At 37.6% G+C, this 24,972-nt stretch overlaps 1 protein-coding gene across 1 annotated transcript in view; it reads left to right on the forward strand.

The window, feature by feature from the left end:
- The first annotated feature begins 1,584 nt into the window (after positions 1-1,584).
- The window catches only part of KCNJ3 (potassium inwardly rectifying channel subfamily J member 3), a 141,755-nt gene continuing 118,367 nt past the window's right edge, over positions 1,585-24,972 (forward strand). The window contains exons 1-2 of the mRNA XM_057746173.1: positions 1,585-2,286; positions 12,238-12,454. Of these exons, the coding sequence (XP_057602156.1) occupies positions 1,585-2,286; positions 12,238-12,454 (919 nt within the window). The remainder of the gene's footprint in view (positions 2,287-12,237; positions 12,455-24,972) is intronic.

Here is a 24,972-nt window from a genome sequence, read left to right on the forward strand (position 1 = left end):
AAGCCCGTTTGGGGTCTCTGTTTATGATGCATCCTCAAATCCAGACATCCGTTTAAACAAGAGCCCTAGTTATAGAGGCATAAATATTGTACTTCTCTCCTTTCAAAGAGCATATTTGCTACTTGCTGGGGGCTTTTTGCCTGATGCAGGGGGGCGAGGAAGGAGAGTTGGCTGGCTTTTGGGAGCAGATTTAGAGTGGCTTCTCATTGGAGGGGCTCGCTTTTTCCAGAGCTGCCAGACACTGCAGGCTCAACCGAGGCGCGGAGGTGCAATTCAGGCTGGTGAAACAGCGGGGGAAGGCAGGGACAGGCGGGGCTAGCGCGGCTCTGCAGCGGATCACAAGCACCAGCACACACACCACTCTCCCGCCGCCCCCTGCTCGCGCCTTGCTACATCCAACCGGGGCCACAGAGACGCGGACAGGGAGTGGGAGACCGAGGAGGGAAGAGGGAAAGGCAGGCGCCGCGAAGCAGAAGAAAAGCTGGAGCGGCGCCGGTGTTTCACCTGAGAGTCTGACCCGCATCCCGAGGCTCAAACCCCCTACAGCTGCACCGTCGTCGCCTGCTAGGAGAGCGCGGCGCCAGGGAGCCCTCGAGTCCCGCTCCCAAGTCGTTCTGTGCCCGGAGCGCCCGGATCCTTCCGGTGGGGGCAGCGCGGTGCCCTCAGGAAGGTGCGGAGCTTGGGGGACCGGCCTCGGCGCCCATCGTGGTGTACCGGGAGAAGTGGGGGCGAGGAAAACAGCCTTGGGGGCAGAGTGCGAGGCCAGGCTGCCGCTGCCGCCCGCTGCGCCGCCTCCTGCCCTCTGCCCGTGGGTGAGTGCTCGGCTTTAGCGCACCGCCGCGTCTCTGCCGCGCGCGGAGGCGGCCTGAGGGCCCCGGTGGCGCCCGCGGAAACTCGCTGGCCCGCGGACGGCAGGCGGGCGCGTCTCTGGAGTCCGGAGCGGGGACGCTGAGCCCGGAGAGCGTGGGTAGGGGCTGCTGCACCCGTGCCCGGCAGACATGTCTCTGGGCGGGATTTGGGCCAAAAGATAGGAGGGGGAGCGCCGGAGAGAGCCGGGAGCCTTCCCGGGGGGCGGGCGATTGGGGAGCGGCGGGGAGGGGGGAGGGATTGGTCCGAGCAGGTAGCGCCGCTTGGGCAGCCCCGCGAGTTGGCAGGTGGGGTGGAACTCGCTTATCAACTCATTAATTTTAAAACCGGCAGTTTGGGAGCGCTGCCGGGTAGTCGGGGAGGGCAAGACGTGGCCCCCGGGATGCCGGTGGTGGGGGAAGAAAAGAGGAGCCTCGAAAAGCTTGGAGGCAAATTTGCGCTTGGGTTCCTGGTCTTTGCAGCCCTCCTGCCTTGAGCGTGGGAGAACACTTTTTCTGTTTTAAGACTCAGCGTGGAGAGGAAGCCTCCGTCCCAGGGGAGGAGAGGCGTCGGCGGGGGGCAGAGACCGCAGCTACCTGCCGGGTGCGCCCCCCACCCCAGGCGCACCGGCTTTTCCCCCCTTTCTCTCTCGCCCCCACCTCCTTATTGGTGCTGGTTTGCAGCGCTCGGCTCCTGCGCCTTCGCTTCGCGTTTGAATCTGGCTTGCCCCTCCGTATTATGTCTGCACTCCGAAGGAAATTTGGGGACGATTACCAGGTAGTGACCACCTCGTCCAGCGGCTCGGGCTTGCAGCCTCAGGGGCCGGGCCAGGGCCCGCAGCAGCAGCTTGTGCCCAAGAAGAAGCGACAGCGGTTTGTGGACAAGAACGGCCGGTGCAATGTCCAGCACGGCAACCTGGGCAGTGAGACGAGCCGCTACCTCTCGGACCTCTTCACCACCCTGGTGGACCTCAAGTGGCGCTGGAACCTCTTTATCTTCATCCTCACTTACACGGTGGCCTGGCTCTTCATGGCGTCCATGTGGTGGGTGATCGCCTACACTCGGGGCGACCTGAACAAAGCCCACGTCGGCAACTACACGCCCTGCGTGGCCAATGTCTATAACTTCCCTTCGGCCTTCCTCTTCTTCATTGAGACCGAGGCCACCATCGGCTATGGCTACCGCTACATCACCGACAAGTGCCCCGAGGGCATCATCCTCTTCCTCTTCCAGTCCATTCTCGGCTCCATCGTGGACGCCTTCCTCATCGGCTGCATGTTCATCAAGATGTCCCAGCCCAAGAAGCGCGCGGAGACCCTGATGTTTAGCGAGCACGCGGTGATCTCTATGAGGGACGGGAAACTCACGCTCATGTTCCGAGTGGGCAACCTGCGCAACAGCCACATGGTCTCCGCTCAGATCCGCTGTAAGCTGCTCAAAGTAAGTGCTACCCGCCTCCTTCCCACCAGGCGACCGCCAGCCCTCACCTGATAGCCACCCTGAGGCTCCTAGTCTTACCTAAAGCTAGAGGTAAACTTCCTTCTTTTGAGAGCCTGGAGGGGGTGGAGGATTGGGCAAAGAGAGTACAATTGACAGTGTTCTTTCGCCACCCACTTCTCGTGCACTTATTTGTTTTATTTTATTCTTATTTATATCCATCGGATGTACTTGTATCACTTTCTGAACTAGGAACACTTACCAAGTAGTGTTGGCTCCTGGACCCCCGAGGTACACGAGTGCCTTGTTCTCCTTCCTACCCTTGCTGCTTTGCTCTTTAGAGAGCTTCTGATTTGTTATCAATACACTACTCTAGTAAACTGGAAGTATTAAAACTGAACAGCTTTTAGTTTGAAGGAGAAGGTACTGAACTTGCCTCAGTTTTCACCTAGGGCTGGCTAACATTTATTTATTTATTTACTTATTTACTTACTTATTTATTTATGTTCATTTTTTTCCCCTAATCGTATTAGCTGGTGAATTATTGCTTCAGACCCAACAGCATTTACTCTTAACTCCATCTGTGGTCACCTTTTTAACACATACCCAGACCAGAGAAGCAGTTTATAAAGTGAAAGAAATAACACCTGGTTGTTTTCCATTTTTATTTTACTAAATATTTTCCTAGAGATGTATTCTGTGAAAGTGTGAGTGCTTTTCCTGCAGAGTCTCATTAATTTTATTCTTAATTACCTGTTTCTATGAAGCCTTTGTCAATTATAGATTTCACTTGAAGCTTTTCAGCATCCATTAAAGAAGATTGTTTCCTACCAACAGCAGTGTAAATGCTAAAAGAAATTGCTCATGGAGTGATTATTAAAGCAAGGTCCATCTAGTCGTTAGAGGGCACCACTACAAACAAGAAGACAAGCCCACTCTAATCACTAATCCAATTAGAGTCTGGGAATGAGGAATACAAGCCCAGTTCTCTCTGTGTTATTTAAAATCCATCTTTTTGAGGCATTTGCCTTAGGTAAGGCGGATGTTCATAAAATGAAAAAGATGACCTCATACAGTCTTAAAATTTTGTCTGAGATTGCATAGAAAACCATAGCCCAATTCAGAACTTAGCATTTATAAAATGAAAATCTGAAATATTTAAGTTGAGATTTTGCCTTTGAGATTTCAGTTCTACTCTCCAAGTACATATTGTTTTACGCAACCTCAGTTTATATGGTAGTTAAAAGTGGTCCCGTGTGCTTTACAGAGGTTTGGCTTTTGTGTCATTTTCATTATTCATTTGTAAAAGGTCTTACGCTAACTACTCTTGACCATCTTGCTCAGTGTAGTGTTGAAATGAAGGGAGCTCAGTTGTCCTGTCACTCCACATCACATACATATTTACTATGCTACAGACAGTAAATAAACTAACTGTGTAAAGCTTACTGGAAAATTTTCAACCTGGTTTTGATGTATATGTTAATGAAGGTAATTGTGAGTAAATAATTTGAGTAGATCATATTCTTTACAGTTAATTCCAATGAGCTGCATGTATTTTTTTTTTTTTAATTTAACTTAGTTTATCGTGCTATGGACCACTCTTTGAACTACCAATGAGTTGTTTGGATCAGAGAAAACATGTTGTAGACATGTTTGTTGCAGTGGTGTTTGTTGTATGTGCCTATTTCTATGAATAGAACGAGATATATAAACTCTCTTTTTAGGTTAGGCCTACCAGCAACACTTTGTAAATATAGTGCAAAGGTCTCTGTAATAGAATCCATGTTCATATGTCACTTTGAGATTCTTACTGAAGAGTAGTTTATCACCTTGATTGGTGTATCGGAAACTTAAAATTAGACTTTAAAGGTCAGTTATTACTGTTCTCTAGTTTTTCAAACATATAAATACATTTATTAAAACAAATATCTTTTTGAGGAAACATATTTATGTTTTTAGACTTTATCAAATTTTAACAAAGTCAGAAATAATTAGAATTAATCTACATAGCAGGTTTTGGTTTTGGTTTTTGCTTTTTACAAAGTTATAGTGAATCTGAAGCACCCAGTGTGGACAGTGATTCAGATAGTGATTTTATGCATGAGGCCAAGTACCACATATACCATAAGGAGTATCCTTATTAAAGAAAGATTTCTAGTGTTGGCAAATTTGGAGCAAGGTGCTATATCAACACAAGGTGATAAAAACATCTAATTAAAACAATATGTATGTATAATATTCTTATAAAAATTCTTTACTTTCGATTTGTTGGGAAGATGTCAGTGCTGAAAGTAAAAATAATTGGCATGTGGAGTCAATTTATATTTAAACAAAACTATGGTGAAATTCTGTCCTGCTGTTTTCGTGAAAGGAGAGGGTTGATCAGTGACAGCTCTTCATCTAACCAGTTAGTGTAGTTTGCTTGAAGTTGATTTGTCCTGTAGTCATAGTGATTAAAATCAATTCTCATAGCTCTCATCATTTCCTTAGACTTCATTAAAAAGGAGCCATGTTTTATTAGGAAACTAATAACATTCAGTAAAATTAGAGGGAAGATTTGCCTTCAATAAGTGACCCTCATTTTCACTTAGGGACTGTGAGGAACTGACCCAAAACAGCCAATTGTATTTTTAAAAAGAAGCTATACCAAAATCTTAAAGCAATAATATTTTGATATTAGTCTTATACATCCTTATTAAATGTTATTGCACATATTCAATGCCTTCTCTTAACACGTTCGACATTTTAAATGTAAAATTTATGTATCTTTAATACAGAGAAATACATACTTTTAAGGCAACAAAAACATAATATTTAATAATAGCAATTATAGTCTATATGAGTTCTTCCTATTACCTAATTTGATTTCATTTATATTTTTTCTATTGCTGTTTTCTTATTTGCTGAATAAAAGCTTATTTGTCAGTATTAATATAATAATTCTATTTGATGATTGTAAAGCACTTCTATTCTTGCAAAGACAGTGAGAACATACATATGACTTTCTAGTCCTTGTTACTATGAAGTTTTCCGTGCATGTTTTTTTTTTAATTCTCTGTCTTGATGGAAGTTTTTCTTTTATAACTTCTCTAATTTTTAATTGTTGTTAACTTATATGAAAGCAAATTTTATTTCAACTCTATCCCTGTTTTCCAAGCTGCAAATACTAAAGTTTATTTCAGTATTTAAATATAGATCTTCCAACTTTATGCCTGGAGCAATCAGTCCTTTTTCTACTTAGAAAAAAAGAAAGCAGAGTAAATAAAAATTTAAGAATATAATTGGAAGTTATTTTTTAAAATTTATAATGTTATTATAAATATAGCATAGAAAGCTCTTTTAAGATGAATGTTCATTTTCTTTTCCTCTTTTCATCCCCATATTGATTTTTTATTTGAATTTTCAATTTATTTTAGTTTTTTTTTAACCTAAAATATAGGAACTAACGAATAGTATGGTCATGTTAATATAACATCTAGTTTAAAATTTTAATAAAAATGCCTAGATTAGGGAATTGAGAATAATGGTTGATACATTGGACCCTGTAATTTAGTGTTAGGCTTAAAGGATTTGAAAATCTCACTCCTTCCTACAAAACTAATACTAATGATTGACTGCCCTAGACTTCCATCTTACTAGGGAGAGATTTAAACTTTTTGATACATTATTCAAGGATTTGCACTCTTATTATCCAGAAGCTATCATATTTACATGTATACATATGTGTGTGTGTATATATATAGGCACTCAGTGAAACCTTATTTACATAAAGTAAAAATAAAATCAACTATTATTAGATCCATATTTTGAAATTGAGGTAAAGATAAATTTTTCTCATGAAAGCATAATTTTATATCTTCATATTTTTATTCATGGCAAATAGTCATCATCTTTCTTTCCTAGGATGTCAGCTATGCAACCCTTAACTTTCACTTAATGAAAGGTAAAGGTGTCCAGCTATCTTCTAATATATCACGTACATTATTTTTATACTCTTCTATTCTCCGTTTATATGGAGACTTAAAATTGGATACTATCTGGTTCCCTCATGTGAGTGTGATCCAATACAGATGCAACAAAAACAAAATTGCATCTGCAAAACTAATAAGCTCTTCATTCTCTTCATATGTCTTAATATTTTGTTAATATTTTAACCACAGTGATTCCTAGACTACACAATTCCTGATTTTTTCATATATTTATTAGCTTGTCTTCATTCCATACCTTGTGCTTAAATACAATTGTGGTTTTGACTATGACCCTATTTTGTATGACTGACTCTTTTCCCCAGTTGGTCTTGGACAGTTTGCACTTTAGTTTTAATCTTGAGATCATTAGTTATCTACTTTAAAAAAGTTAATTCACAAATGAATATCTATTAAAAAATTCTTCTTCTGAACATCATATAAGTGGTTAGTAAAAAAATTCAGAGTCTGAGTACCCCAGAACTCTGGGGGCTAGATCTTATAATGGTTAGTGAGTTTTTAGGTGGGTTTATTATGTCTTTTTTTTTTAAAAAGTACAGTTCCTATATAGTCTAGGTTTGCTTTCTGATACAAGCACAATAATTCTGTAATAGGTATAGAACTTGAGTTCTTTTTAAAGACTATAATTATTATTCTTTTTAAAATAGTGATATGTTGTTTTGTTTTGTTTTTTATTTTTAATATGGTTCCTAAAAAGTACAGGGTGGCTTGTGCTCAGGGGAATACAGTGTGAACAGAAATAAGGACATAAAGACCCACAAATAAGCAGCAGTAGGTAAGAACAAATGATGAAGAGAAACAGGGAAAAGCACGGACATGAGGGTGTTTGGTGAGTAGGAGGGGAGTGTGCCAGTAGGGTTACAAAGTCTGTCCACAATTATTATAAATTCTATCAAAAGTCCTCAAGGAATTATAAAGCTGTTCTTTCATTTGAATGTTATAAAGGGCTCACAAAATTTATTACAAGATAAGTAAGATTCCATTCTATAAGTTACTTTCTTTTCATGAAAATGAACATAATTTTTATGGGCTAATTGGCTTAGCATTAAAAACCTTTATTTTAGGCTTGATGTTGGTCATATTTTTTCAATGTGAATATTGATGGAATTTCAAACTTAAGGAGTCAAAAGAAATGTACAACATAATTGAAGATGGTCCAGATGAAATTCTAGGTCCAGACTCTCCTCTACCTGACTTTAATCTTGGTCTGAGTCCCAAAACCATTGCCAGAACTGCTTTGAGTCACAAGGCACTGTTGGTCTTTATCCTGGTACCCACTTTTGGCTCATTTCCTAATTTTAGATTCCAGATAGTACTCTGATCTCATTGCATGTAATTTTCTTTCTGACTTCAGCATATATTCAACATACACACAGACACACACATTGCACATTTAAAGAGGGGAAGTGAAATTACAGATAAAATGGTGGGGAGGTGGTAGGCAAGAAGAGCTGCCCTCTCCATTTTCACCTACTTTTCTTTCTTTTCCTTTCTGGACCACTGGCCCTCATTGCCTTTTCCAGTAAAGAAGGTGGTGGGGGTGGATCAAGCCTTAAAATGTGATAGAGGTGCATCTCATGAGTCAGATGTTAGTGATTAAATGTGTTTTTTTGTTTGTTTTGTTTTGTTTTTTTTCAAAATTCCCCTAGCTTCCCTCTGAGCTAGGAAAGAGTACAATAGTTATAATTAGAACACAGTTATGGGTTAGAGAGATGGGAGAAAGGCAGCAAAGAGATTGATTGTACTGGTAAAGTGTGTCCCTACTGAATGAATGTGGGCAGCCGATCACAAATCTCCCAGAAGGAGGATGGACAAATGTGGATCTGCTTATGCCAAGGGCAGTTCTAAATGTGTATCCCAAAGCGGGGTGTGTGTGTGTGTGTGTGTGTGTGTGTCTTTGGATACGTACCCTGCAGTCTTTTACCTATAATAAGAAAGGTATTTGTCTGTAAAGTACATGACGATAATAATCCTTTCCAGGCATCTGTGACTTTTGATTCTTTTTCTACCTGTAGTCAGAATTTGTAATTAATTATCCTGAAGGCCTTTTTGGGGCTCTAAGGGAGTTCAAAGTCATTTGACATTAGCTGCTTCTTTGAAATTAGTATGTGTGACTATAAAATGAGGTACAAACCTTACGTTCTAGACGTATATCCATGTGGCATATAATTGAAGTGTATGTAATAGAAATAATACATTTCAATAGCAATATTTTTAGAAATTATTGCCAAAATCTAAATTGCACACAATCATTTCAAAAAATCCATGGTGTTCTACTTATAATGTTTTTGGACAATAAATTTAAACAAACTGTATGTCTTAGGGTTCCTTGATTTTTGTCTTAACTCTCCGAATTCATTAGAATGCAACAAACCAGAAAGGTTTTAAAATGGCAGAAAAGTCTTTATTTCCTTTCCCAAATTATTTCATACAACTGATAATGAAAGTTGTATGTTATTCTTAAGTCCTACTGTTTTCAAATTATGTTCTAAATTTTTTGGAATTACCAATTTTCCATGAACTATTTTCCCATAGCCTTTTCCCCACTTATTCAGTAGTTTCAAGATTCTAAATTATTATTTCATCAAGTAAAGTCAACCTTAGAAATTTTAATAATTTGCTGCATCAACCTTAACCTAAAGCAGTTGTTTTGAATTATTGTCTATCTCAACCATATCTATTTATATATTTTTAATCTAGAAAATGATCGTGGTTCTGTGTTCCCTTTTGGAATTAGGAGGTTTATGGAACCAGAGGAGATAATGTAGACCGGGGTAGACTGCTCTACTAATGAAAGATTTCTTCTTTTATCATAATTCTTAAGATGACATAATAAATAAAGGTTAAATTGATTTTAACCTAATTTTTTTTCTGCATTTTATCAAAACTTCTGGGTGAAATATGGTAATTTGTATCTAAATAAGAGAACTTGAAATGGATGAAATATCATTGCTATTGATTTATTACATACTTAAGGTACAGATCACAGTTTAATTTTATAAAGGCACATCCATAACTTCTCTTTTTCCTTTGTGTCTTTCATGTATGTATTACAGTTCCCTGAATAAAATTTCTCTAGCTCCACTTATACAAGTCGAGAGACTTAAAACTAACATAGGCTTTTTTCCCGTCTTGCTCCAGAAAATCTCTGGAATTGCACCAGAATTAGAAAAGCCTAGATTAGAATTCCTTGTAAGCCTACAGTATAATGTGCATGCTTCTGCAATGTATTTGGTAGGCATATGTCGGTTTCTGGAACTTCGTATTTGGCTGAGTATTGATAAGATAACCTTGCTCTGGCCAGAGCTCAGACTTCAGACAATTTCAGTGCTCCAGGCACCTGTCAAACACCCTTCACTCCTCTAAGTAGAAAAGCTTTCTGTTTAATTTACAGTGATTAATAGCCTTCCCAGTCTATTACAGAGTCAGAGAAGCAAACAAAAATCAGGGAGGTAAGCATATTGATAGCTGAAATATCTGTTGGCCTAATGAAAAGGAAGAAGACTTGAAAGATAAAATTGTGGATATATGTAGTACCTCAGAGTCATTTAAAGAAAGGTTAAATATATCCACTGGAAAATAATTTTCAGTGACTATGTAGGGAATTTCACTTATCTGAAAAAGATGTAAGTGTGGAAAACATCTTTCAAAGAAATGAAGTATTACTTTCCCTGTAGTATCACAAAATAGGTGCAGTTGTCAGCTTTGCTTCTGCCAAGACTTGGATAGGATATGAAGCATTTGGGGAGGGGTACAGGCATAATTTTGACTATATGGAACACATTTTTAAAATGAGAAGATAACATGGAGTCTGAATGGAACAGATTCATACATATTTAAGTCTCAATTACCTACATATGAATTAACTGCTTTGCTAAAAATAAAATATTTCTTATTCTAGGTTGGCATTTTCCTAATAGCCTGTCTGCTTCTAGGCCACTTCTTCTCATGGATTGTTGAATGAGCAGAGACTATAGAAGCATGGCTTACTCTAAGAATGAGGCACAAGTATAAATAACAAATATATAAATAAGGGAGATGAATTTTAGCCTTGGTGTATGTATATAAAAATTAGAAAAATATATCTTCCTTGGGGGAAATTATTTTAAAATACATGGGAAATTGAGTTTAAACATTATGTTTGTGAATATTTTTATTTCAGGCAGAAAAAAGCAGAGCTTAGAATAGTTGGTAAAATGACCCAAATTCTGATCATTAATTTTAAATGTCAGAATACCACCTTGTGTTTATATAGCACCTGTTTCTTAGTAGATGAGAGAACAATGACCCAGGATTTTTGTTTTTATTTATTTTTGATTTGTGTTTGGCTTTTATTTTGTTACACTAATCAATACATGTTATACAACTGTGCTTTTGGAAAGAGGCTGGTCTCATCCGTATTTTACCAATTTGAGAATATATATAGAAGGATAAGTGAATTCTACTGGCTTAGAAATGACTAGCTTTATCCAACATTGGTTGTTAGAGCCGCTATTTTTATTTTTGCACCATCAGGTTTTTCCATGGGTTTTTTTTGTCAGTAATCATTTTCTTCTTCTTTTTAAATTTTTAATCAACTACACAGAAAGCAGAGAAGATAGTCTCAATATTTTCATTGGATTTTTTTTCTATACAAAGAGAACTCCTGAATATCACTAATTACAAAGTAGCCTCTCTAATTGGCTAGTTCCACCAACTTGAAACTCTTGGTTCTCTTTTGCTGTGGAGGACAGCTTACTAAACCATATTTTTCAGTGTTTTCAGGCTCATTTACAAAGCCAGTGTCTTTCTTGGGACACTGAGAGTGAGGATTTTGTCTTCAATCTACAGATTCATTGGGCAGACCAGAGTTACAGAGTCTATTTTGCTTATTAAATTAGTTTTGCAGAGAGTCTCTTAAAATATATTAAATTCTTCCAAACCCCCTTTGACCAGCAGCAAGCCTCCCTCCATCCCAATTTTTCTGTATGCAACTGCTTAACCCAGCTTTTATTTTACAACCATCATCATATAAACTTAAATACTTGGTTATCATCATCCTTATAAGTAACAGATATGAAAAATGAATAGGAAAGAAAGATAAGTTTATTTTCATGGTTTGCTAATTTTTAGTAATCATGTTTAATTTTCTTAGCATGCAGTGTGTTGAATTAAGCTTTAAGTGATTTATACTGATACTGAATGCCACTGCTTTGTGAAAGTTTTAGTAAACTACAAATTTGTCTAATACAGATTTTTTAAACTGCATTTTGATTTAAAGAAATTCAGCTGAGCACAAATTTTTACTATTTTTACCATTCATAAAATAAATAGAGAAATAAACAACTTTAATGTAGTTTATTACTAGGAGTTCAAAAGCCACTAGCTAACAGCATCTGCCTTTATTTTTATTATGTGAGCTGTTGTGTACATAACGTTATTTAATATAACATCTTCACTCTTCTATCCTAGTTTATATCTATTTGTTACTTTTCAAAGGTCCTGGAAAAATAAATTATTATGTTTGCTTGGTAATAATGTAATAAATCTGTTTTAAAATTAAGATCAACCTTTTTTAGCTTTAACAAACTCCATAAGAATTGCCTCCTTATTTGCTTTGGGAGGAAAAAACATCTGGCACGCAACGTGTTATCATTTAGTGATTTATGTCAAGCAGTAGCACATGTACAGTTAGTTCCACAGTTTGTGTTAACAGCCATTGTTGGACCAGGCATTTCTCCAAAGCTCATGAGTTAGGGAATGGTAATTATAGTAAGTTGTATATTATAAATAATGCATGTATGTTCCACATGAGCTATGTGGGATTTTGGCCCATTTGCTCGAACATAGCTGCATAATGATTTGTTTGGATTTTGTTGCAGATGATTGATAGTGCAGAATGTTGGCAATGATGTAAATTACTGTTGGGCTGCCTTGCAAATTTCAGTGCAAGTGGTGATTTCTTCTCTTTTTCTGTGTGCTTGTCTAGTCTCGGCAGACACCTGAGGGTGAGTTCCTTCCCCTTGATCAACTTGAACTGGATGTAGGTTTTAGTACAGGGGCAGATCAACTTTTTCTTGTTTCCCCCCTCACGATTTGCCACGTGATCGATGCCAAAAGCCCCTTTTATGACTTATCCCAGCGAAGCATGCAAAGTGAACAGTTCGAGATTGTCGTCATCCTAGAAGGCATTGTGGAAACAACTGGTGAGTAAAAACATAGATATGCCATCAAGTTTCTTTATTCCATAATAACATTGTATTATATGCACAATACCTATCATGGATTAGGCTAAAATGTCTCAGCTCGCAATAAGGAAAGTAATGACTTGTCTATTTCTTTTTAACATTAAGTTGATACTGCTTTGAAAATGAAGATTTACTGTTGTGATGATTGCATTTGTAATGTTAACTCAGAAATACTGCAAAAAATAGAAAAAGAAAAAGAAACTGAGATGACTCCTAGAAATTATGATGATGTTCTAGTTTAATTGCAGACTTGGATTCCTATAACCATGTATTTTTTAAAAGATATAAGGTTAAACTAAATTCAGGGTAATTAGTGAGCAGCCTGAACTCAGCATGCATATTCTTGCCTTAGGGATGGTGATTTGGGTGTCATTGATACAGCTTTGATATGCTGTTATGTGCAACCTCAGTGGAAAATTCCCTCTATGTGTGTGTGTGTGTATGTATATATGTGTGTATGTGTGCGTGTGCGCACACACGCGCGCTACAGCAGCATTTTAATTTCAAATTGGGTCAATAGAATTCCCCAGCTGAACCTTGACCAAAAATTTTTTGAAAAGAAATTTCCTTCCTTTTCTTCTTTGATATAGCTATGTGCTGTATGTTATTCCTTAAGATGCAGTATAACGTTGGTATGCCGCGAATACTCACAATTTGCTACTCTCTAAGGAGAATAAGGTTGGCAAAGGAACATTTATTTATTCTAACAATAAGTGGAGTATATTATTTGGGGCCTAAGCGTTACCAGTTGGTTTGGAACCTGCTGGATCCTTGAGACTAATAATGGAATATCTACATAATTATATCTGTCTATCTTGAGTTTTACCGTTTCTACAAGAAGTGAGAAAGCAAGAAATATTTTCGCTTTCAATTTTTTTCTACAATATCATCCTTATAGTCTTAAAGTGCTAGTTATTATGTATAAACTATAGCACTGAAAGTAACACTGGCAGTAGAACAGATACATTCAAGCCTCATATCAAGGTAGGAGACATTACATAATGAATCTCCTACCTTGATATAAAGCTTTGTCCCAGGAGCAGGAGGAGGCAAGCCATTGTAATCTTATACATCTGTTACATAACACGTATTTGAAATTTGGGGAAGATACTTAACCTCCGTAAACTTCTTTTCCATCTCTCTGAAAGGAGAATGATATAAGAACCACCTTGAAGCTACTTGTTGTATTACTGTTATTTTATTATCATTAGTGCTTCACTTTAAAATTTAAGGTTTTTGAGGACAGTGAATAAAGACTTAATTCATCAATCAGGGATTTGATTTCTGTGGACAATTTCATGGTTTAAATTCTCCAGTTTTTTAACTTAAAATTGAAATTATGTCATAGTATATTTCAAAAATATCATATATTGATAATGAAACCAATTTATAAAAGCTTCTAGTTCAAGAAATCTTTACATTAAATTTTAGTTTTTATTCATCTCATTTATTGAAGTAATAATATATTGTTAGAGCTTAAACAGCAGATGTTTCTATTGATTTATTTTTATAGCATAAGGTTCTATCTTTGACACAGCTGGTTATAGTTTATTAATTTCTTCTTATTATTCTAATCACTGCCACGAGTGAAGTGTCTGTCTCACTTGATAGTCTTAGAAATCTTTCACTAGTTCTATCATCTATCTATCTATCTATCTATCTATCTATCTATCTATCATCTATCTGTCATCTCTCTCTATCTATCTACCTACCTACCTATCTGTCCATCCATTTTTTTTCCTACTTATCTCTGGTTAGTGTATATTTATTGAGTGAGAAAATTTTTCTACAAAATCACAGTGCATTTAAGAAAAAAAATCGGGATATTAAACAATGATACAATGCTATTACTTAGCTCATAGTCTACCTTCACATTTTATCAGTTGTTCTAGTAATTCCCATCATAGCCCTTTTTTTTCTATTCAACATCAGGATTATACCCTCATTTGTTTGTCTTCTCAGTCTCAAGATGGAATAGTTCCTCAACCTTCCTCTGTGTTCTTGACCTTGATGTACTTGAAGAGTACAGGCCAGGTATTTTGTAGAATGTCTCTCAATTTGGATTTGTCTGAGGCTTCCTTATTCATTTTTTTTTTTTTTTTGATATTTGACTTCTACATAGGCATCTTAAGGGAATATTGAATCAGGTTGTTTTTAAACTATACCTATATATTCATGACTTAACTGCTGTGTCTTCATCAGATTTCAGAGGATCATGGTGAGTAAATGATATTCTGCTTAAAGTCATTTGGAGTTTTGTAGCATTAGATTATTCATTAGGACTGTAGATTTCATTGTAACATTTTCTGCCCTCTCCCTTTATTTTTGTTTCTGTTTTGTTTTTAAATAATGAACTGGCAGAGAGTACTTTCCACAGGAAATGTGAAAACTTGACTGGAGACTGAATTTCTTATTTAGAGATTGCCTTTTATGGAGAAGAGATTAAAGCCTGCCTCCTCTTAACCTCCTAACTAAGCCTGTTTTCTAAATCTAATATAGCAAGAATAACAGCAAAAACATTACACATAATTTATAGAATTTATTTTGCGGAAAATTTATCTGACATTTTGTTTGTATATATGCCCTGGCTAATTAAATCACACACTGTTCAAACTCTGCGAAATCTGTCTATATTTCCAGAACTCCTCGAGTCTGGTAAAAATAACATAAACATTCTTATGTCCATATGATCACTTAAAATTAAACTGAGATTTATTTAGTTTCATTTTTCAAGATGTTTCCTCCTTTATCCTCCCATTCGCAATACTTTCTCATAATATTTATTGCTTGGAATAAGACAAGTACAATCTTTTGTGATGTTTTGCGACATTAATAATACCATTTTAGCTCTAATATTTTTTGTTACACAAGCATGTGACTAAATGTTTACTCAGTGTAACCTTCCATCATATTTAACATTAAAGCACCAAGTTTTTTTATTATTCATTCATTCACTAGACAAGTAACTGAACGTATGCTGTGTGCTCAGAAATATTTGAAACACTGGCAATATAGTGGTGACCAAGACAGGCAGAATCCCTTTCCTTATGGAAGTTATATTTTAATTGGAAGAGGAAGACTGCAAAACAGAACAAAAAATAAATAAGCAAGGTGTTATCACATGATAATATGTCAGGAACAAAAACCAAAACAAGGTTATGGAATAAAGAGTACATCCCAGGCTTAGGTTGGTGGTTAGGAAAGGTCTTTCTGAGAAGGTAACACCTAAGCGGAGACCTGCTTGTCAAGAAGGACCTCCTGGGTCTGTCTGGAGGGAGACCACAGCAGAGGCTGAGAAACAGCTGGTACAAGGGTCCTGAGTTGGACCCCAGCCTGACTGATTCCAGGAACTAAAAGAAGGTGATGGTGGTTAGAGCAGAGTGAACAACGTGGCGAGTGGGGTGAGGAGAAGTCAGAGAGGTGAGAGGGGCACCTCTACACTACAAATGATTGTATCACATCGACAGCCAGTGTCGGAATTCAACTCAAAAGCAAAGCCTGCGTTTGTGTGATAGAGTACTAATTTAGTCATCTCAAACTCTATATAACAAATAAAACTCACATTTGCTCCTAGTAGGTTGCATGTCATTTATTTAAAAACAAGTGACCCCAGTGCCTAGGGAATGTGTCAAACTTTAGACAGCTACCACTTTTTCGTATCAGCAGTACTCCTCCCACCGTCTCCAGCCCCCAAGACAGGCACATAATTGCTCACTTCGCTGTAGTCCTCTGATGAGACTCTTCGGATCTCATCTAGTTTTTGCTTCTACCCTTCCTGTAGTCTCAGCGGGAGTGGTGGTGGTGGTGAGACGGGGGATGAAAAATTAGAAGCTTTCTCGTTGCCTTGAAAGTTTCAGCTTCCAGCTCAGGATTCACAATAATTACTTTCCCCACTTCCTTGGAAATACTCCTCAATGATCAGGTTCAGGGACTGTGGCCTTCTTTGCTTCACATGAGTTGGACTTTCACATCCAGCAAGGAACACAACAATTACCTCTTCATGAATAACCTTTGCTTCTTGGCTCACATAGCAAATTTCTAAACATAGGTGACCTCTAACTCTTGCTCTCTTTGCTGCTTCTCCCAGGAGGGAGATCACTGCTAGAGGCAAACAGCATTGCAGATTTGGCTCATTAGAACTCGATGCTTTCAAACTTCAATCTGCTCTCTGCTGCTATTTGGCAGTCTTCTTAATTGTCTTTTCTGCACTCCTAGTCTCTCTCCCCATGGGATCTATTTCAGACCTTTTCTCTCCATGCCCCCAGTCCCAGCTATCCTATCCCTTCCTTGGCATGCTGTCTCTCCACCTAGTCTGTCAAAAAGAAAGTGACACTTCAATTTGTGTACTTTTTTTTTTTTTACTCTCTTTATCCTTTTCTCATGGTTGTTTCCTCTTTTTCTTTGCTGGTGTCTGTGAGGAAAATGTCCTTATTCTTCTCCAAAACCATCTCCTTTATCATTATGTTTATTACCTTTGACTCAAGCACCAATAATTACCATACCTAATACCTAAAATCCCTTTGACTCTCTTTGCTCTCAAACATGTCCAGGACTTTCTTCATGAAAAATGTAATCCCATTATTTATTCCTTTATACCCAAGATTCTTTCTGGGATTCAAAGACACCACACTCTCCCTCTCCCTCTTTTCCTGTTTCTTCTAATTTTTATTTTTCCAGTTGTTCCTTATCCTTTGCATGGCTGCTTCCTCCTATAAATTTTTCCTGGATCTCTGCCCCTGCCTTCTTTCCTTTTGAATCTAGATACCCGAGTTTTAAAAATGAATCCACAAAGTATGCACAAGTCCATTATTTCTTTTATCTCCAGCAATGAAATCTCTCACCTGCTATGGCCTTACATATACCATCAATTTCCAGGACATTTTGCCACTTGATGTCACTATTTTAATTCAGAGTCAACTTGTCTAAATACCAAGTAATCATCTTACCCTCAAATTACATCCTCATCTGGAAAATTTGTCCCTATTAATCATGACTATTTTGCCCAAGACCTCCTCCCCTTTTCTTTCTTTTTTATATCCAATTAAATGGTTCATTCCACAATATCTGTTGAGCACCCATTACAGACTAAACAGTATTCTAGACCCTGGGGACACAGTTAACAAAACACAATTCCTGTTCTTGTGGGTATTTATAATCTTATGTGGAAATCAGACAACAAAATGAAGTGCCTCATTTAGAATGCTAGAAAATAAGTGCTATGGGGAAAAAAAGTAAAACAAAGCAAGAGGGTTTGGAAGTGAGGGTAGCCTGCAATGAGAAGGTGGCATTGAAGCCCAAACACAGTATCTTGAGTAAAGCAAATCCCTTTGTTTTGAAGGGGATTTCAGGTAGAGGTTCAGCAGTTGTAAAATCTCCAAGGGAGCAGGTACCTGGCTTCTGCTCTCTCTTAGTGATGTCTCTTAACTCAACTCTCCCTCTTTAAGTCCACATAATAGTACTTCTAAATCACAGTAGTCTCAGAAATGGATTTAGTATCTACTTACATGCAGATTGTACACTATTGAATGTTTGCCTGGTGAATTTGTTTATAACACTACTATCATGATATACCTGTGCTCAGAAATCCCTAATGACTGCCAATCAAAATGCATGTGTTCCTTCCTGAGAAAATTAGGCTGCCCTGCTTACTGTAATGTCCACACACTGATGCTCACTGCTGACTCCTATATCTGCGATAATGCCATTTTCACTGCCTAGGATAGCCTTTCTGTCTTCTCTTACATGGGATGAGAACTGCCATATTTGTTCAGTCTTTCCTGGGCGCTTTAGTTCATGTGCTTTCCTTGAATAACTCATTTAAAATACTGTGTTTTACTATGAAAGGGCTATTAAATACATGCTCATTATAGAAAAAATTTTAAAAATACAAATATCCAAAATAAAAACTTTACTCTTATTTTCAGCTACTATACAGTTAATGTATTTCTCATTAACATTTCAGATGTCTGTATTCAGATATATTGTTATTATGCTACATGTGCTCTTTTATAACTTACTTTATTGTGTAATATGTTTTTAACATCTTTCATGTCAAATTACAATTCTGTACCATTCATCTTAATGGCTTTATTGTATGCCAAATATGTATTTATCTTAATTTTCATTACCTATCTCCTAGTCTGGAATTTTTAGGCATTTCCTTTTCATGAGATAAAAACTCTTATAGTCCATAGTTTTAACTTATTTACCACCAACTTTACTATTTTATATAAATTCCTAGAGATGGAATTCCTAGTTAAAGGGACATATACATCTGCTGGTTTTGAATATCTATTTCAGGGTCGCTATACAGAAAGTTGGTACCAACTTACAACTGGATATGAAGGTGCCCATTTCCTCATACCCTTGCCAACAATGGATATTATAATTGGTTTTATGTTTGCCTACTCAACACCATTTTATTCTTTGTGATGACTAGCGAGGTTGAAATTATGGTGTCTATCGGCTATGAATTTTATTTCATGAATTCTCAGTCACTATTGCTCATTTTGCTTACAATTTATTGTATGCGTAAATTGCTTGAATAATTAGCACATTTTTTTATATGTGCCACATCTTTTTTTTTTTTAAGCTCTTTATTGGAGTATAATTGCTTTACACTGTTGTGCCAGTTTTTGCTGTACAACAAAGTGAATCAGCTGTATTTGTACATGTCTCCCCATATCCCCTCCCTCCTGCCACTCCTTCCTACCCTCCCTATCCCACCCCTCTAAATCATCACCAGTCATCAAGTTTATCTCCCTGTGTTATGCAGCAGCTTCCCACTAGCTATATTTTAAATTTGGTAGTGTATATATGTTAAGGCTACTGTCTCAATTCGGCCCAGCTTCCCCTTTACCCCCCCACCCCATGTCCTCAAGTCTGTTCTCTACATCTGCATCTTTATTCTTGCCTTGTCATTGGGTTCATCAGTACCATTTTTTTTTTTAGATTCATTAAGGAGTACAAAGATGATAGTACAAAGATGTGACTTTCCCACAGTCCAAAGGAAGAAAGAAGTTGAGCAAAATTGAAAGTTAGCAATATGTGCTCAAGCAGATGTATGTCACACTGTAGTGTAGGCCTAGAGTACTGGTCCCAGATGGATTTGTTCTTAAGGAGTCTGAGAAGGGCCACCCTTAGAGGACACAGCATGAAGTGAGACAGGAAGGTGAAGGAGAAGGTCATACAGAGGGTAAGGAGAGCTGGGCATTCTGGCCCAAGGAACAGCAAATGACAATTCATTTTGTCAGAGGAGTCAAATCATTTCATATGGTCAGAGCAGAGGACAGGCAGAGGGGAATTGGCTGGAGATGAGACGATCCCTGAGGTGTGGTTTGAACCTAATTCTACAAGCAGGAGAATGCAATGATCGTATTTGCATGATTCAAAGATCCCTCTGGCTGCAGGTGGAGGGTGGATTGAGTAGGTCTGAGAACAGAGACAGACCAGTTATCAGCTGTTACAATAGACCAGACCAGAGATAATTGGGTCCTACACGAAATTGTCTGACTCAGGCAACTCTGTGACTGTTGAAAGTAATGAAAAAGGCCCTTGGTTCCAAAGCAGTTACTTACAATTAAACGAGAATGGGAAAAAGTGCTTCAGGATCCTTCCCACTGGAGTTCTGCAGGCTACTTAGAAGAAGCTGAGACACCCAGAGAAACAAAAAGACAAATGGAGAAAAATAAATAAAACAGCTCGAATGAGCCACTGACTCTTCTTACTAGTGAAAAAACAGTTGGAAATTTTATAATGACTAAATCACCGAGCAGAAGCTCAACTTGTGAATAATTGAGATGTGCCTACAATTTTCCTCTGTGAATGATTCTACAGTGATTAGCTTTGTTAGTCGTAATTAATCATTACACTTTAATGATCCTTCAGGAGATAGTGAATCAGCAGACCTCTGGTGTTACTGCAGGTGAGCCAGCTCTCTCCTGACCACTGGAAGTTTTATTCATCCTTCCTTATTGCAGGTCCTGAATCATTAGCCTGTGAGCTCCTCGGATTTGTTGCAGTCAGGACCTAAATCAAGGATGTCTTACTTACTTCTCTGGTTTCCCTATTCCGGCCCAGATTGCTGTTACCTTTTGAAGTAATTGCTGGTGTTTCAGAAGACTTACCTTATCAAGTAAAAGTCCATGACCTGTGGATCTCTATATACTGGAAATCTCAAGCTACCCTCCTTTAATTAACTTCTATGATTATATATTTGTTTAATATTTATTATTTCTTAACTGTGATTTTTTTTCTCTTTTAGAGATACCTTTTCAATAATTTGTTGAGTCAAAATAAAACTCAAATTTTTGAGAACCATAGATTCTTTTTTAATATAAGGCAATTTTTTATGAACAATTCCTAAATAAAATTCTAGTTTATCGTTTTCTTTGGATAGGTCGTTGTAGACATTTTCCCAAGCACTTTAAAAAATTAATGCCTGTTTATTGAGGCATGAAGTAGGATGACCAACTATTTCCGTTGGCCTGAAACTGAAAGGTTTTCTGGGGCATGAGTCTTTCAGTGCTAAACCAGGAGCTCTGAGCAAACTGGGATGGTTAGTCACCCAACTTAGCAGTCAGGAGTATGGGTTAGTCACCACTTAGCAGTCAGGAATGTTAGTTAAGCCTTCCTAGGTGCCTGCTTCATTTTATTGGAGAAGTTTGCTTCATTGATAATGGAATAGGTCTCTTCAAACTTATGATTGGAGTTACTGTACAATTTTCCACATTCTGCCTTTGTCAACCTTGAAGCCTCAAAAATACATAGAAAGAATATTTTCACGTGTTAGTTTATTATTTTCACTGCTATGTTGTATAGAATAATTAATACAATCCTTAGCATCCTAGGATGAAGATTCTCATTTGCTGTGCAGGAGGGTGGTATGGGTAAATGACCGAGGGTGAGGTGAGGTGGCGAGGCTAGACACTATGTTAATCACAGTCTTGCCTGTGGCTGATACGATCAAAGAGGTCAGCAAACCTTATAGAAAATCAAGCTGTTAAATGTAAGCATGGGGGATTGTAACTGGGGAAAGCAGTTTTAGTTAAGACGTGGCGTAGTCCAGTGACAAGGAACTTCATAGTTTAGACATCAACTAAGTAATTTTCAGAGATTTTCAAGGTAAAGTCCTGGCACTCTCTGCACTGGAATCCCATGGGAAGCTTATTAAAATGCTGACTCTGGGGCCCTTGCCTAGACTCAGCAGTGTTCAAATGTCCTGTGTTTGTAAAACAGTAAATTTGCATTTGTGGTAGACACCCACGTGATTTCTTATTAAGAAGAGCAGTTTGAGAACTACCCAATTTCAGCTAGTAAAGCCACTAATATTTATTGAATTAACTACTTAACTGAAACGTTTTGGACTCATCTAGCATATTGGAATGTGGTAGAGATGAAAGAGAACATAGCTCTAAATTTCTGAAGTCTTCAGAGATGAAGCTTTGTGTCAATTCAGACTATGCTGATCAATGTAGCCAAATGCAAATTAATGTGGGTGGAAAACAGTGAAAATCAGGAGTATGAATTAAAATGCATCACTACTCATCATCATAGCAAAGAACAAGATGTGGTAGCTATTGTGGAACATTGTGTGAATATGTAATATAAATGCCAAACAAGGATGGTAGGGATGGTAGTGTCACTCACCGCAGGCAAGAATTTTGATCATTGAAATCATTGCACATGGATTTGACCAGAACACTGCATGAAAGTCTTTACCATTTCGTAGAGGTATTATCATTAGGCTTACTGCAAAGTTCAAAAGGACAATTTTTTTTCATAATTTTACACTGAGACCAAGGCTGGCTATGAGTCATTAAAGCTAAACTATTTCGGGGCTTTGTTTTCTGGGGTAAATTTTGTGGAGGTTGCAGAGATTAAAGAGAAATATGCTTTTAATAGGAAATGGATAATGAGTGAGTAAAATATGAGATCCAGATAGAGTTTATCTTGACAGGTAAGGATTCTAGACCCAACTTGCATTGCTTCACTTTATTTATTACTTTGTTCTAAGCTCTGTCTGAAAAAGAGCTAAGATCATTGACCAATTCAGCTCATGGAGGAGAGCTCAGAACTGCAGTTCAAGTGGGAAATCATGGCTGCCGCTGTTATTGTTGCAGTTGAAAATGAATGTTGAATAAGAAAATTATATGAAGTTATTTGGATAAACGGTGGGATTTTAATATTTATTAATGATGGTAACAGAGTCCCAGTACAACGTTGAGAAGCTCTTGCCATGGAGCAGGGGAGGAAGGAGGACGATTAATTCTTTGTTGTCCGAGGATGACTTACAATAGTAGTGTGACCTATATTGTGTTGATTGTAGGTGGTATGGATTTGCTGAATGTCTTGTGCCAAAAATACACTCATGAGCCTGAAAGTAGCTCTGGTTATGGTCCATTCCTGCTGCCTAGTTCAAAAAAGAGCGATGTCTAGATGATTTCAGAGGGATGATTAGATCTTAAAGGCTTTTGTTGAAAGAGCATCTTTGTCTTCCTAAATTACTGTCAAACAAACTTTTAACACACCTCTAAATAATTTTTAATTTAATTTAGGCCTTTTATTTTATTTTGTTTACTTTTACTTTTACTTTAGATTTCTTGTCATTTAAGTTGGAAAATGTCCTGACATTAGTTTTCAGAGCCTTTTTTTGGGCATATATAGTACCAACTCTGTAGCATATCTCAACATTTAGATACAGGTAAAATCTGAGTCCATGAGAGGAAAACTTTCTTCCAAATACACATAGTATGAGGGGATAACTTTGGGAAGGGAAGAGCGCATGGTGCTTTGATGATTAGAGAAGGTTTCAGCCTCAGGAACTGAATGTACGTCTGTGTATAAGCTCCTAGCGCTTTTTTTTAGTACTTTTTCGGTGCTAAGGGTTTACTTTCTGACTCATGCTCCTGATTCAGCACTTCCCCAGAAATGGCTCCGATCCTTCCGTATTTGGCAGCACTACTTAGAGGATGTGGAGAGAAAATGATGTAGCCTCTTTGTATGTGTGTATTTATTCAGACTAGCATTATCGGTTCCAAAAATGTTTTAACATGTGTTATCTGTTTCTTTCTGGTTTTGCTTTGCTCTACATTTCTCCCAGTGGTTTTTTTCAAATATGCTTCATTACCCTCCATTTTAATTTGTATACACTAAACGCAAAGGTCTGTTAAGCTTATTTAGCTTATTCTATTCATTTAGTTAAGAGTTTAACATTTTATAGCCTGTAAATTATAGAATGGTGGTGAATCACCATAATCCTCTATGAAAAAGTTTAGGAATCTTAAGTTTTTAAGGCCAATTTGCTAAAATTGAGGACAGACTTTGATCTTGAACTTTTAGTGTCTCTCTTATGACAGACTGATGGTCTGTTGTTTTTTAATCAGTTATTTACTACTGTTTTAAATTCAGTCTAACAAGCTGAATTTTGCTTATCTTTTAAAAGTGTCTAAAGCATTACTAAAGAAGGGATCTACTCCTTACAGAGTGCCCTCCAATTGCTCCGGGTTCTGCTAGACCAGTAGGACAGATATCAGTTAAAATATTATACCTTATTTGAACTGATCATTTAGTCATATCTGCCCAATATGATGTCTTCCCTGGTTTGGATATACTTGGTTAAATCTAATATGCTGTTTTCAGCTTTGAAGAAGCATATTTCTTCCTTTTCTTTACACTAGAAGCCATAATGTTATCAGAAGCAGAGAAAGTTGAGAGAAAGAGAAAAAAAGCACATTTATGATTTTTTTTATCTCTTTTTTTTTTTTTTTTTTTTGTTTTTTTCTATTTTTTTATCTACACATATCCCCATATTCCCTCCCTTCCTTGACGCCCCCCCCTCGATTCCCCCCCACCCTCCCTGCATTTATGATTTTTTAAAACTTAACTGTCACCTAATTGAATAAGAGAATTGCAATGATAGTGTTATAAAGAAAAAGTGCACCTTAGTGATAATCTAATTAAAATGGAAATGGAAACTCTGATTCTGTGAGGTAAAACAACTTGCCCATCTTTTCAGAACCAGTTTGTGGAAGAGTCTGGAATATATTTTTGCACTTTGCTTCTTATAGTGGCCTTCTTCTTATTACCAATGATTCAGTTATTTAAATGTAGAGTTTGCTTACCTTCTTCAAAAAATTTATAATGATGGAGATTATATTTTTTTGAGACACGTCGAGGATTTTCTCCCTATTACTAGAGTTTAAGTAGTTGCCTAGCTGAGTAGAGGGCAATGTCGATTGAGAGATACATGCCTTATAAATAGGCCTGGTCTTGAAGAACATTGCAGAGTCCTTTTTTTGGGTAAATACAATCCAACTGTAGTTATTGAGATCATCATATTTTCGATAACTATGTACTAAGCAACCTCTGTATTTCAAGCACTGTGCCAGGCACTGGTTACACAGTGACGAATGAGAAAGTCTGAGGGTCCCAGCCAGCAAAATTCATGATTCAATGAGAGATAATTCTTGCTGAGG

Source organism: Hippopotamus amphibius, chromosome 8 (assembly GCF_030028045.1).
Source record: "Hippopotamus amphibius kiboko isolate mHipAmp2 chromosome 8, mHipAmp2.hap2, whole genome shotgun sequence".
NCBI lineage: Eukaryota > Metazoa > Chordata > Mammalia > Artiodactyla > Hippopotamidae > Hippopotamus > Hippopotamus amphibius.